Genomic DNA, 13,358 nt, shown 5'->3' on the forward strand with positions numbered 1-13,358 from the left:
TCTTTGGCTATTACTCCAAGCTGTTTCCAAGAAGTAGGCAGAAATCACCAGTTATGTAGGCTTTTTAAAGGTATTAGATTTTTTTTTCCTCATTTTCTAACTATAGTTGCTATTTGAAAAATATAAAATGACTGTTACTCTGTTCAAGGTCAATAAGCTGTTCCTCTAGATATGCTGGTCCACACTGTAATGAAGATATTTTTTCAGCATGTTTCTTTAGATCAGTGATGCATGATTTTATTCTGTTCTCCAAATCTGAGAGTGAGCTGACGTTCAATGGAACATGTTCATACAGAGATTTAGATAGAGCATTGAAGGAACAGTCTTTTTGTAACTTATCCACCAAAGAATGAGGCTCATCCAGAGAGACGCACCTTGGCCAGCTGTTCTGTAATCGATACATAGTAAAAATAGTTATTTTTGAATATAATACAAATTAAAAGATTAAAACCTGTGAAATTTATTTTGAATAAAGATTTGTAATACTGGCATAAACGCATTTTACGTATATCTCATAAGAACTTCTAATGTTGGCAACATTATTAACATAGACTGCAGTTTCCTCCTGTCCCATGTCCTGCATCCAGAGGTGATTATATCATCTCAAAAAGAGAGAAAAACAGAAATAGGCCAGGGAGGCCATTAGAGCATACACAGAGTAATTAAAAAGACTATAACTTTTCAGTTAGAAAGGGAGATAACTGAAGGAAAAAAAGGTTGTTATGTTTCTAAACAGACAAATAAAATCACGTTCAATTTAAGTTCTCTGAAGGGATGGTAATGCCTTCCATCTGTTGAGAACAGTCTTGGAAGCATAAGAAGAAACTCTGCTCCTTGGTCTAGCAAAGAATTTAAACCAGTAGCTTAAATATTAGAACAAATTGTTGAAACCAGTAGTAGTCTTTTGAAGTTAATCATCAACTTGGTTACTTTCCTGAAATAACTTAGGAAGCGTTAATACAGAGTAGTCAATCTGTTTTTAAAACCTCTAATACAGCTGAAAGACAATGATATGTTCTATCATAATAGTAGGACAGCAAGACAAATTATTCACCACTACCACCCCCAAATCAAACGGAAAGCAAACTGTTAATACACGTGTTCATTTTAGTGTAAAAAAGGAAAGGTAAGTAAAACCAATTAGAAAATTAAAACATAATCATATTTTGTTTTGATGTTATCCCTAATTAAAATGTTTCATCTTTTTAATGTAAGATTGCTCCTCTTAAAAACATGTCTTTTAAATAAAAATTAAATTCTTATAAGGAAATGTTCCACTTGTCAAAATATTTTTACACATTGTTGTGTCATTGTTTCTGTAAGAAAAAAATTTTTGGTTCGATGCAGAAGATCAATTTTTCTCATAGTTCTGTAGTTAAAGGCTTTGAGTGAGGCTTTGATTTGCAAATAATGTAGGTAGGTCAAAAAGAATTTTCTGTTTCCTCCAAAAATAATGTAATTTGGAAGAATCACTGATATCCACATTACATTAAATTCTTTAACAAAATATAAAGTCATATTGAAAGATTTCCTAACAGTCTTATCAGTACAAGAAAACAAAGAAAGCTCATTAAAAAACAAAACTAGCTATTCCCCTTGTCATACTCATCAGAATGTTTTGCCTCAGGACTCAGGACTTTGTGTTATGTTAGTAATGCTGTGGACCAATCAAATATTTTAAGCAAAGCTTGGGTCTGTGTCATCACTCAAGCATGATTCCAAGAGTACAAAACTTCTATACAGCAGACAAAAATTTTCTCCATGGTTTATCTTTGAGAAAAAGGAAAGTTAACAACAGAAAGGTTGCTCTCTTGAAGATTTGCCATTTCTACAGACCTCTTAGTTTCCACTGCCTGAGGGTCTAGGAAATACAATCTATGTTCAAACTCAGTTCTCAATATTTATATTCACATGGCTTTGCTCACGACCCCACTCCTGCACATTCACTTCACCATACACATGGGTAGTTAAAATAATAAGCACTCAGACTCACCAAACCTTGAGACTGTAAGAATTCTTCAAAAGTCAAAGGAGGCTTTTGCATTTTTCTACTGACATACGGTAAGAATTGTCCTTGCCAGAATGCCTTAAAAAAAACTAAGATAACACATATCAGCACGTATTTAAACTTTAGATAATTAAAATTGACAGTCAAAGCAATCACCGTAGCTTACATAGAGCATGCTCATGGTCATTTCTTGCAATAAACAGAAGAATCACCCCACAATCTTAATAGAAACATGCTGAAAATGTGAAAAATACTCAGTTTTTCAGTAATCATAGAAAATAATCATAGATGCAAAACTTCCATTTTCTTCTAAATATCTCCACACAAAATATTTATGATATTTTTAATGTACTTATAAAATGCACACACACACACAAAGCGAATGTCCCCATCACCTGGTCGTGCTGTTTTTATATATTCAGTTTTTGTTCAGGAGTTGCAAGCAATGTGAGGGAAGCAGATTAGCAGAAGTCTTAATGAAATCAGTCAACTAGTATATCCCAATTTCAGCACAATTAAAAACACAAACACAAATTTACACTGTTACTATGTCTGAGCAGAAACCAAATTTGAGAAATACCTGTTTAAATATATATATACGTACATATTTTTAATAACTTGTGAAATTAAGAACTTGAAACAGAAACAATATAACAACAATTTTGAAGAATGGTTTTGTTTTGTTAATATCAGAGCTTTCAGGTGCACATAACTGCACAGTATAAAATACAAAGCAGTAATTCAGATTTCAGATCCAGCCTTTAAATGATGAGCTCTGTTGTTCCCAAAAAGCTCCTCTCTGGATTAAGCATCCAGGGAAATCATTTAAGCAAAGTAGGAAATAGGATGTTTAGTAAAACCAACTATAAATAATTTGGCAAGAAAGAATTTTAGAAGCTATTACAAAAGTCTTCTCTGTGTCAAACATTTGTCATTCCAACATAATTAACAACTGCATATCAAGAGGTGTTGTCACAGCATGAGAAGAAAAAAATATATGCATCATGAAAGGTAGACTTTTTTCTTACTACTGCAATGTATTACATACTGCTAGCATGAAAAACAAATCAACTCAAAGCAAAACAAATAACAGAATTCTGGTAGATATCCTCTGCCATTGACTGCAATACCACTGAGGTCAATGAGGTTTTAGGGATGTAACTGAGATCAAAGTTTGGCATGAAATCTGCCTATAACGTTAATTTTTTCCCCTAAGGCTATTGTAATTAATATATCACAAACTTTATTTGACCGAGTCAAGAGAAATATTTTCTACACCAAAATTACTGCTTCAGTTCAGTCATTTCAACCTAAAAATTCAGTTACTAAACACAGAATATTGGATGTTACTGTAGAGCAACATCCTTAATCAGGTCAAAGAGTTCCAAGGAAAAGGTCCGAAGTCCCTGTTTAGAGAGAAACGTAAAACAACAAAAAAGAAATACCACAGCAAAATTCTTCAGCGCTTGGTGTCAACCACAAGTACTACTTAAGTAGACTAGGTGAAAAAAGTTCAGGGTAAAAAAAAAAAAAAAGTGAAGTAAACTAGCATTCCAGGAGTTAACAAGGGACCAAAACCTTCCACCACAAGCAGGGGTGCCAGGGAGCAACCAGAGCCCACGGGGCAGTACTGCCTCCCCTGGAGACACTGCCTCACGGCGATTAAAACGAGGGTGTCAATTTCATAGGGAGTGCAAAACCCCGGAATAAAAAAAAAAAAAAAAAAAAATCTCTCGCTGCAGGTAATGGGATGTGTGTGGTTTCTGTTCACGTTTTTTTAGCACAAAACATAGAAATGGGGCAGAGCCCGTTCAGGGCAGGAGGCCTGGCCGTTAAAAACGACACCTCAGCGTCTGGGCTGCTAAGATGGTCCCGCTCTGCTGCTGCTCACAAGAAACGGGGCAAAGCCCTGAGCTGGAGGCAGATGAAGGGCCAGGGAGGTGTGCGAAGACCTCACAACTTCAGGCCGCAGTGAGGACACGGTTCTGTGGGAAGGAGTCAGTGAGCCAGACAGACAGCTAGTCAGCCAGTCAGTGTGTCTGTCAGTCAGTCCATCAGTCTGTTAGACAGACAGACAGTCTGTCAGCCAGACCGCGCTGCCCACAGGCCCGCGCGTGCCGTTGCTAAGGCCCCTTAGCAACCGCTCCCCGCCACCGCCCTGCCGCTCACGTCCTTACGTCCCCGCACTCCGCGGCTGCCGCAGCCCGGCACTTCCGTTCCGGGGCCTCGGGGGGCCGCGGAGGCCGCAGCGGAGGGAGCGGCGAGGCGCGGAGCGGGGCCGGGCCGGGCCCTGCGCGGGTGAGGAGCGCCGCGGGGCCGAGGCCCGCACCTCGCCGCCCGGGGCTGGGGAGGGAGCGCGGCGCGGGGCAGCTCCAGGCCACGGCCGCCCTCCGAGGCCTTTGCGGCCTCCGCGAGGCCGGGGCAGGCGGTGGCAAAAAACCTGCGAGATTTAAATTCCGAATTGCAAGCAGGATGCGGAGGGAGACCCCCGCAAGTGATATTTCCCGGGTTTTGGAGATTAACTACAGATGGAGTGGTTATTTGCATTCTTGCAACTTGCTGTCTGAATCAGGATTTGGATCTTACAGATGGTGTAAACTGCATTGTTGTCTTGTTCTTTTTTTCTTTTTTTCTTTTATTTTTTTTTTCCTCCTTCTTTGGAGAAGTCTGCTGTACATATTGTGAAGTAACATTTTGAACAGCTGTTATTCTGAGACAACAGAGGTTTTCCCGTGCCATTTCAACAGCACAGCTCTTATCAGTAGCAACAATGAAGGTGTTTTGGGGCATCACAGTTAAACGCTGCAGTTCTGTAAGGCATCCTATCAAAAAGAATCGGTTTGCAGGTAGGGAATGTCTGTCAAGTTACAGGGCCTTTTTGCTTCTTGAGGATAATTATACATGTTAGTAGAGGCACAGCAAGCTATCACTGAGACATAGTGGATGTTTCTCCCTTGGCTTTCTCTGAGATACTTAAAGGCAAATTGCACTAAAGAATCTGTATGCTTTGGTGTTTTTGGTATGATTTGGTGTTTATTGTAATGGCCATCCCTGATCTTTCGAAAGTTAAAGCTTGTCACTGGAGCAGGGGGAGATACCAATGCATGCATAAGTATTTATTTTTACCAGAAAATAGCAACTAATTTTTCTGGGATTAGTTAATTTAAATTTATAATGGAAATTAGCTATTTTGTTTTTGTTGTATGTCAAGTAAATTACATTTGTTTTTATCTAAACAATTCATTTTGGATCACATCTCAGGAATTATTGTTTGTTTTTGTCAAGCATAACTGTTTTGTTAGATCATTTCACAAGCGTGATTCCTGACATAAAAGGCAATGTAAAGTAGCCATAAGCAAATATGAGGGATGACTGCTTTCATTGTAAATGGTGCAGCACCAAGCGCAGAAGGCAGTTCATAACTGCTGAAGGCTGCTCAGGGTCATGAATATGGACTGCTTTGAAGACCAGGGAAGACCTTGAGTAACCTAGTCAAAAGGGTTTCACTAAAGCTGTGCCTGAAAACACAAACCTCTGCACAAAGCAATACTGATTCCACCTGGATCAGGTATACAGTTGAGATTCTGATATGTTATTCAGAGCACACAGAGAAAACGTTACGCCAGCCTCAAAGGGTGAGACAATGTCATGAAGAAAGCATGAAAAAAAATATTCTGTCAGTGTTATTAAATCAATATGAACCTGCAGAATGAATCTAGACTGTCAGCACTTACTATCTAGGATACGGAGTACCAAAGCCATGTGTTTGCTTTTGCAAAAATTTTTTCAGCCTCAAGCCTTGCTCCTGGAAAGCTTCTTTTATCTCACAAAGCTCTGTCAAGAGGGATTTCATTCAGGTAGTTTGGCCTGCCCATACACAATAAAATTCAGCATAGAGATCCAAGTCTGTGTAGTTAACTTATCTCTTATGGCTTTCTGTCCTGTAGACATTTAATTCCTTGTCAGTAGTCATACTGGTAAGTAATGGAACTGCTCATGCAGGTAACAATTGTCAACCAGTGCTTTTACAAGCTTTTAGACAGGTCCTACCAACAGAAAAAAAATATAATTCTGCACAAGTGAACAGAATTAGTTATCTGGGTAAAATTATGAATGTATGTACATGTACATTAAGAACATGGAGCTCACGTTCTTTCTAGCTGTGTACATTATGCTCTCCTGAAATCTGTTTGAAGTTCTTGGTACTATAATAAGTGAACCAGATTATTTTTTCTTTTTCTGTTATAGAAAATACCTTTAAGTATTTTTTTGTTAAGTAGGATCATATAGAATCATTTCCTATAAATTTGTGCGTAGTATAATGGATTTTTATTTAACAGGTACATCATATCGTCTGTTTCAGCTAAGCATGTCTTTAAATTCATCTACGTTTTTGAATGAAGAAAACGCTCAAGGACCAAAAAGAAATAGAGAATGTTTGGGAAGTCTAGAATCGCAGACTCCATCATCATTTCAAGATAACCCACTTCAACAATTACAGTTGGCATCACATAAAGTACTTGAAAAGGCACAAAAAAGTGGGAGATCAAAATGCCCACGATGCAATAGTTCAAGGATGTTTTACTGTTATACATGCTTTGTTCCTGTTGAAACTGTCCCTACCAAAGAAATTCCGACTGTGAAGGTTAATATTTCTTATGCATCTTTTCTAATATTCTTGTGCCTTTTAGTTACCAGGGATGGAGAACAGACTGTCCCTGACTATTTCTTTTCTGATTCAATCTTTATGAACAGTAATCTCTAACACAGTAGTGGTAATATATGAACAAGCTGCAGTTAGATAAAATTACTGTATTTGAGGAATTACATGTACAAGCACTGATAATGTTCCACTCTTCCTGTAAATGTTTATGTACCTAATATATAGAAGATAAGCTGAAGTCACTCAATGTCTCATGCAAATGGCCGTTTACAGTTAGTTTTCAAGTTTCTTTACCTTCATTCTTCAGTTTATAAGAACACTGGCCAGAACACCATGCATTGTGAACAAAAGTGTTATTTGTTCATAAACAAGAATAAATGTTACATAAAATGTGTGCTAGAAGGCATATCTAAATGTCATGGTTATAATTCAGATAACCGCTCTTAAAATATAAATAAGCATAACAATCTTCAGTTACAATATCTGGGGAAACCATCAAAGGTGATAGATATATGTTTTCCAAAATCATTTAGGAACTAAAATGCATTTTGAAGACACTACTCTGAAAGTGTTGTGAAAGAACTTTAGAAGTACTATGGAAATTGGAGCTATTGGCTTTAGGTATGTTTCAATTAAATGGCTGTTTTTGTGATAAGTTGAATACCTAATACAGATGAGTATTCATATTTAGGATCATAATATTGCTAAACTTAAGCCCGTATTTTGTTTATCATTTGATCCTATTTCTAGGGCTTTTAACCACACTACTGTTGCAGTGTTCCAAATTGCATTCATTGCGTACTTAGGTATTTACATGAATTGAGAGAAAGTAACAAGTGAGTCTTGTTGCTTGTCTCTAGTTTAGTTCTAAATTGACTTAAAAGTATCATGGTAAAACTATTTAAAGGAAATACATTAATTACCTGCCCATAGGATTTCTCCTGGATTTTGTATAAGCTTTTGTGTATACATATGTGATCATAAATATTTTTCTTTCTTACTGTAGTTACCTTTGAAGATTGACATTATTAAACACCCAAATGAAACAGATGGCAAAAGCACCGCTGTACATGCTAAGCTCCTGGCACCTGATGATGTTACTATCTATAAATACCCTTGCATTCCAGAATACAAAGAAAAAAGACATGAAGTAAGAAATTTCATATAAATAACAAGTGAGATATTAACTTGCATTTATATGCTAATTTAAATTGAAGTTAATCTGAAATCTAAGATTTACACATCCAATCCATTATTATTTGACTACATTGAAAAGAAAAAAGTGTATGTATCTCAAAGAGATGTTATTTTCCTCAAGGAATGAGACATCAAGGAAGGAATAGTTGGTACAGAGGCAGAGAGATGAAAAAAAAAAAAAAAAAAACCAGAAAGAACAATGGACAAGGCAGGCAAAAATGAGAAGAGACTACAGTGACTTCATATTCTGGGCTTTCCAAGCCACAGATTCTGAATGCCACAAGAAGCTACTGAAAAAAAAAAAATGAAGTAAAGCAAATCACTTTCTGTTGTAAAGCATTTGTGGGACCTACAATAGACAGAAGGAAAGAAAAGATTATTTCTTCTGATCTAGAATCTATGAATGAAATCAAGGTAGAAGCTGTTCTTTATGGCCTTCTTGCCCCATATATTGCAGCAACAAGTGAAATAGAGCTCCTTCAGATATGACGCCATTCGTTGTCTTTGATGAAAAAACTTGTACAGAAGCATTAGAATTGGTACTAAAGGCACAGATGTGACACTTAATTAAAAATGTATGATGTCTTTACTCTTTATTTGAATACCATCCTTTATCCTTTTAGATGACAAAAGATAAAATATTTCTAAAATATTACAATATTTGAAAAGATACTCTCCTCTTCTACTTAATGTTTGTGGGTGGGGATGGAAAGTTTCAGTGCTTCAGTGAAACAATTCCTAGTGTTCTATTAGCATACTAGATTTTGGTAATACTGAGATTTTTTTTGTTTTCTTCATTTAGATAGCACTTATCTTTCCTGGCTCCAATTCAGTTTCAGTAAAAGATATTGCTTTCCATCTCCAAAAACACAGTAAGAAAGCTGTTTGTGACAATGACGATGACTGTTCCAGAGAGCCATTTCTTAAGCAAGCAAAAATAGAACCTAAAGAAGAAGAAAACCTAAGTGAATTTATCGCAAGCAACAGGAATGAAAGCACTGGACTGAAGAAAATAATATTTATTGACAGTACCTGGAATCAAACTAACAAAATAATAACTGATGAACGACTTCAAGGTAATAAATAAATAAGTAGTTACTGCTATAGTAATGGTTTAATGAAATACCTGTGTATGTAAATCATAAATGATATGAAGATGATAACAAATAATACAAATCTTATAAATGCAGACAATCGTATGCTGGGCTGCATCAAAAGAAGTGTAGCCCTTAGGTCAAGGGGGTGATTCTCCCCTTCTGATCTGCCCTGGTGGGACCCATGTGCAGCACTTCCCAGTACAAGAAAGACATGGACCTGTTAGAGCAGGTCCAGAAGAGGGTCACAAAAATGTTCAGAGGGCTGGAACACTCTTCTGTGAAGACAGGCTGAAAAAGTTAGGGTTGTTCTATCTGGAAAAGACAGAACAGTATGGAAAGAGCAGCCTTCCAGTTCCTAAAAGGGGATTACAGGAAAGATGAGAGGGACTTTCTGTCAGGGAGTGTAGTGATAGGAGAAGGGGTAACTAAACTAAAGAGGGTGGTTTGTAAGCCTGCATTCATATATGAAGTAAATCTAGCTAATCGTACTGCAAGAAAAAGCAATTGAGTCCATTAATCTTAAAATCAGATAGCCTTAAAAACTTTGACAAAAAATACTTTTTTATCTTCTTGGAAAAGTGGTATAATGTATCTTTAGAAACCAAAACCAAACCAGTTGCATTAAAAGCAGGAAATACTTGAAAGTTGGTAATGTCTAGGATTGATTATTTCATTACAAGTGATCACTAGACCAGAAGAGGAACAGTTGCATCTAATGTTAATAATTACTTTCTCATGAGAGTGATGAAGCATATTGGCAACATCAAGATGGCTGTTACAGGAACAGATTGCTTTGGTATTTTTTCTGTAAATTTGATTCATTTTGTATTAGCAAAATGTCTTACTTTATTAGCTTGTTCTCTTGTACAAGGCTGAATCATAGATCTATTTTTTTGTTGTTTGCTTTTTTAAGTTTCTGTGCTTGCTTTCATTTCTTCAAGAAAGTGGTAGCCTTTACCAGCACTAGGGTTTCTTGAACTAGTCAATGTCCCAGTCCACTATATACAAGCTGTAGGGACAAAGAGGTGACTGAAGGCTCAGAGAGGCTTCAGCACATATGAAAGCCTTATAACTTAGATGCATTTTGTTGATAAGTCTCTTAGATGTAAAATAAGTGACTAAATATGATTAATGCAGGATTAACAAAACTGTAAGCATTCAGTTATTATTACAGTGGAGGGAGCACAGGGACTATTTTGTGATAATAGGACGCAGCATATGGGAAAAAACAGAGGTGTAAGGTAAGGTGGAAGATCACTCGAAAAGGTATTGCCTGCTAGAAGATACAGGAGAATAATTTTGTAAGGGAATGTAGGTTATATTCAGTATCTAACCAGATTTAAAAGTATTACCATTTTGGTTGATCTCAGATACACAGAAATATTCATTTCTCATGAGCTTAAAGTATGTGGTTGCTAAAAAAGCAAAACCAACATGTTGATTTCCCCAGTAGTTCAAACTTTCTTATGAACAACAAGTGTTTGTAAGAAAACATTGCCTTTGGCTATACAGATACAGTACAGATGACAGAAACATGCTTAGTAAACTGTAATCCTTAAGCCCCTCTATTTTTTTTTTCTCTAAAACTCCTAGAATTCTGTGTTTGAAAGTAACTGATCGTGCATTTGTTACATTCAGTAGCATCAGTGGTTTTGACTTCAGTGAACCTATGCTTATATTCAAACCACAAATAGGTGGGAATTTACACTAGAGGAATCATCCCCTAAATTCAGTTCACTGCTGTTGAAGTGAAAACTTCACTGGATTCTATGAAAGTTTTCACTTTGATTAGGTCTGAGACTTCACTTCTTTTCCTTCATGCATAGTGGAATAAGGGCTACCCTTATTCAAAGTAAGGAAAGGCATGGAATTAAACCTTTTTAGGGAAACAAACAACAAATATAATTTATACGTATACATATTATTATTTTACTATACATACGTATAAAATACTTGTGTATAGTAAAATAAGATGCAATAATTAGATTACCTTATTTTTCATTTGGACTTTACTGAAACTTCTGTCCAAACTTACCTGTCCGTAACCTCCAAGCACAGACCATAATGTTTTTACTTACACTATTACTTATACCAAGCCACCCCATGACACAACCTTCATATCTGATTTTAATGTTTAGAAACAGATAAATTTTATAACACAATTATATTATTATTGCCTGGTGTATATGCTATTTCTTTATCTCATTGTCCACCCTGTATACAGAGTGATTACATATTAAAGTGTTTTTTGGTTTAAATAGTATATGCATTTTAAGGAGCATAAAAATGAAGATAATTGTTTAAAATTCATCTGATTAATAAAAACATTTACAGACTGCAGTAGATAAAAAAAAAAAATCATATGCCATACACACCAAGTTTCCTGCTTTCATCTCAAGTGGAAATACGTCTAGTTTCTAATAAAATTAATGACCAGATTCTGTCATTCTTTCTTCTGAGTAATCCCAGGGACATTACAGTTACTTAACAAACATTAATTACAAGAATCTGGCTTTTAGCAAACAGATATTTCTCTGAGTTCAGCAAAACTGACAGAGATTGTTTTATACTAGAAAGTTACTAACTTTGCAAGAGATGAAGTTAATCATTTTATGAATACTAAGTCTTTGTAGGTGTGAGATTCACTTTTGCCATCCGATCAGACCCTGCATCCAAACTGCAGTTTCCTAAATGCTGTGAGGCTGAAAGAAGCAAAATAATATCCTGTAGGTTTTACTTGCAAGTCTGGGGACTGTAACCAAATTTTGCAGCGCTTTCATCGAATTTCAGAGTGGTGCATGAAGAAGGATAAAATGATCACCCTCATTTTTCAAACAAAAATGACAGTAGAGGGAGGGAAATTATTTACATTAAGGCATCTAGCAGGCTAGCAGCAAAGCCAAAACCAGAAGAACTGAAGGCTTTGCTTGACATCCTGTCTACCAGTCCATTTTGTCTTACGTGTCAGTATTTTTTTCTTAATAGGGTTGCTACAAGTCGAGTTGAAAACAAGGAAAACTTGCTTTTGGCGTCATCAGAAAGGAAAGCCAGATACATACCTTTCCACGATAGAAGCAATTTATTACTTCTTTGTGGACTATCACCAGGAGGTTTTGAAAGAGAACTACAAGGGACAATATGATAACCTGCTTTTTTTCTTTTCATTTATGTACTCAATGATTAAAAATGCCAAGTGTTGTAAAGGAAAAGAATAAATTAAGATGTCTCTGTCTATAGGTAACATTTTATTTTGTTTCTTTTGTAATGAACTGAACACATGTAACTATTTTTATCTTACTGAAATGTGGAAATAGATTGTACTGTTAGAAATAGATATAATGCTGCTTCAAAAGCAAGCAAAAGACCTCATGTCAAACACACAAGACTGTAGAACTACTTAGATGAGCAGTCTGATTAAAATTACTTAAAACACTCATGCTTTACTAAATACTACTGTGTTTGAAGCTCAGACCTCATCTGCTAATTGCTAATCACAATGAGTATTTCATGAGATGGAGATTGGAGTACTTGGCCCTCATCCCATAAGGATTTCCCTAATTAAAAAAAAAAAAAAAGTAATTATCATGCTAGCTTTTTTATTATTAATTTTGTTTCAGATGCTTTGTGTGTTTTACCCAGTAAGTCTGATTTCAGTTTTGTAACAATAAACCTTACTGAAATGATTAGGATGATACTTAATTGGGGTTAGGGAATGGCAGAAAAATGAAAGGCAACATTAAGTGAACAGAGTATAATTGATGCACTTTGTGATGATGTACTTAACTGTGGAAAATCGTTCTAGTAATAGAAAAGAGTCATCTCTTTAAACATTATTGTGCGTGTGTACACAAATCACAGCACATGATTGCTGTATTGCCATCCACATACCGTTATATTAAGAGTACTCTCAACTTCTGGATAATTTTAGGCTTCTTCAAACAGCATTTAAGCTTTTATTAAGTAAGATTATTATAGACATTATTATTTTGGGAAACACTAACCTCTGTCATTATGGCATATCATAGTAAAATTTTGTAGAAGCCACATGCTTGTATTCTAAGCAGCAGAAAGGGCTCATTGCATTGTTGGAGTTACCTGAAAATGTAGATATTTTTGCAGGACCTAAGACAAAGCAATTTAAAGAGACAAGAAATATGAGAGACGGTGGTTCTGACCGCAACATTTCTGACAGGACTTCCTTAAATTAGGCAGACCATGAATCTGCAGTGTTACTTCTTTTGCAGTAATAATGCAGATTTGCACAGCATAAATAAAACTTCAGTTGTGCTGATTTTAATTTTGGTTGGTATGTGTAGCACTGCTGGCAGAGTTATCATGTGTGAATGTAGTTATGTGTGTGTGCCTTTGCCAGGCTCTATCAGTACAGGTAATA

The 13,358-nt window shown here is 36.1% G+C and overlaps 1 protein-coding gene across 4 annotated transcripts; it reads left to right on the top strand.

Annotated features, from left to right (window-relative positions):
• The first annotated feature begins 4,239 nt into the window (after window positions 1-4,239).
• Window positions 4,240-12,540, top strand: DTWD1 (DTW domain containing 1). Of its 4 annotated transcripts, XM_032195081.1 has the most exons (6): window positions 4,289-4,306; window positions 4,675-4,854; window positions 6,349-6,653; window positions 7,678-7,821; window positions 8,671-8,944; window positions 11,951-12,540. In XM_032195081.1, exons 2-6 carry the CDS (start codon window positions 4,779-4,781, stop codon window positions 12,178-12,180), a joined length of 1,029 nt encoding a protein of 342 aa, XP_032050972.1. In that variant the 5' UTR covers window positions 4,289-4,306; window positions 4,675-4,778; the 3' UTR covers window positions 12,181-12,540. The 4 variants fall into 4 exon arrangements, with proteins under 4 accessions (XP_032050974.1, XP_032050975.1, XP_032050972.1 ...); XM_032195083.1 differs by lacking the exon at window positions 4,675-4,854 and having other exon boundaries at window positions 4,240-4,306; XM_032195084.1 differs by lacking the exon at window positions 4,675-4,854 and having other exon boundaries at window positions 4,240-4,306; window positions 6,372-6,653.
• The last annotated feature ends 818 nt before the right edge of the window (window positions 12,541-13,358 follow it).

The sequence above is a fragment of the Aythya fuligula genome, chromosome 11 (genome assembly GCF_009819795.1).
Source record: "Aythya fuligula isolate bAytFul2 chromosome 11, bAytFul2.pri, whole genome shotgun sequence".
In the NCBI taxonomy this organism is placed as follows: Eukaryota; Metazoa; Chordata; class Aves; order Anseriformes; family Anatidae; genus Aythya; species Aythya fuligula.

Bases quoted from the DNA above. Each gene is read 5' to 3' on its own strand.
- DTWD1 (XM_032195081.1), top strand. From the start codon at position 4,779: ATGAAGGTGTTTTGGGGCATCACAGTTAAACGCTGCAGTTCTGTAAGG. The intron at 7,822-8,670 runs GTAAGAAATTTC...TTCTTCATTTAG, and splicing joins ACAAAGAAAAAAGACATGAA to ATAGCACTTATCTTTCCTGG. The intron at 8,945-11,950 runs GTAATAAATAAA...TTTTCTTAATAG, and splicing joins AACTGATGAACGACTTCAAG to GGTTGCTACAAGTCGAGTTG.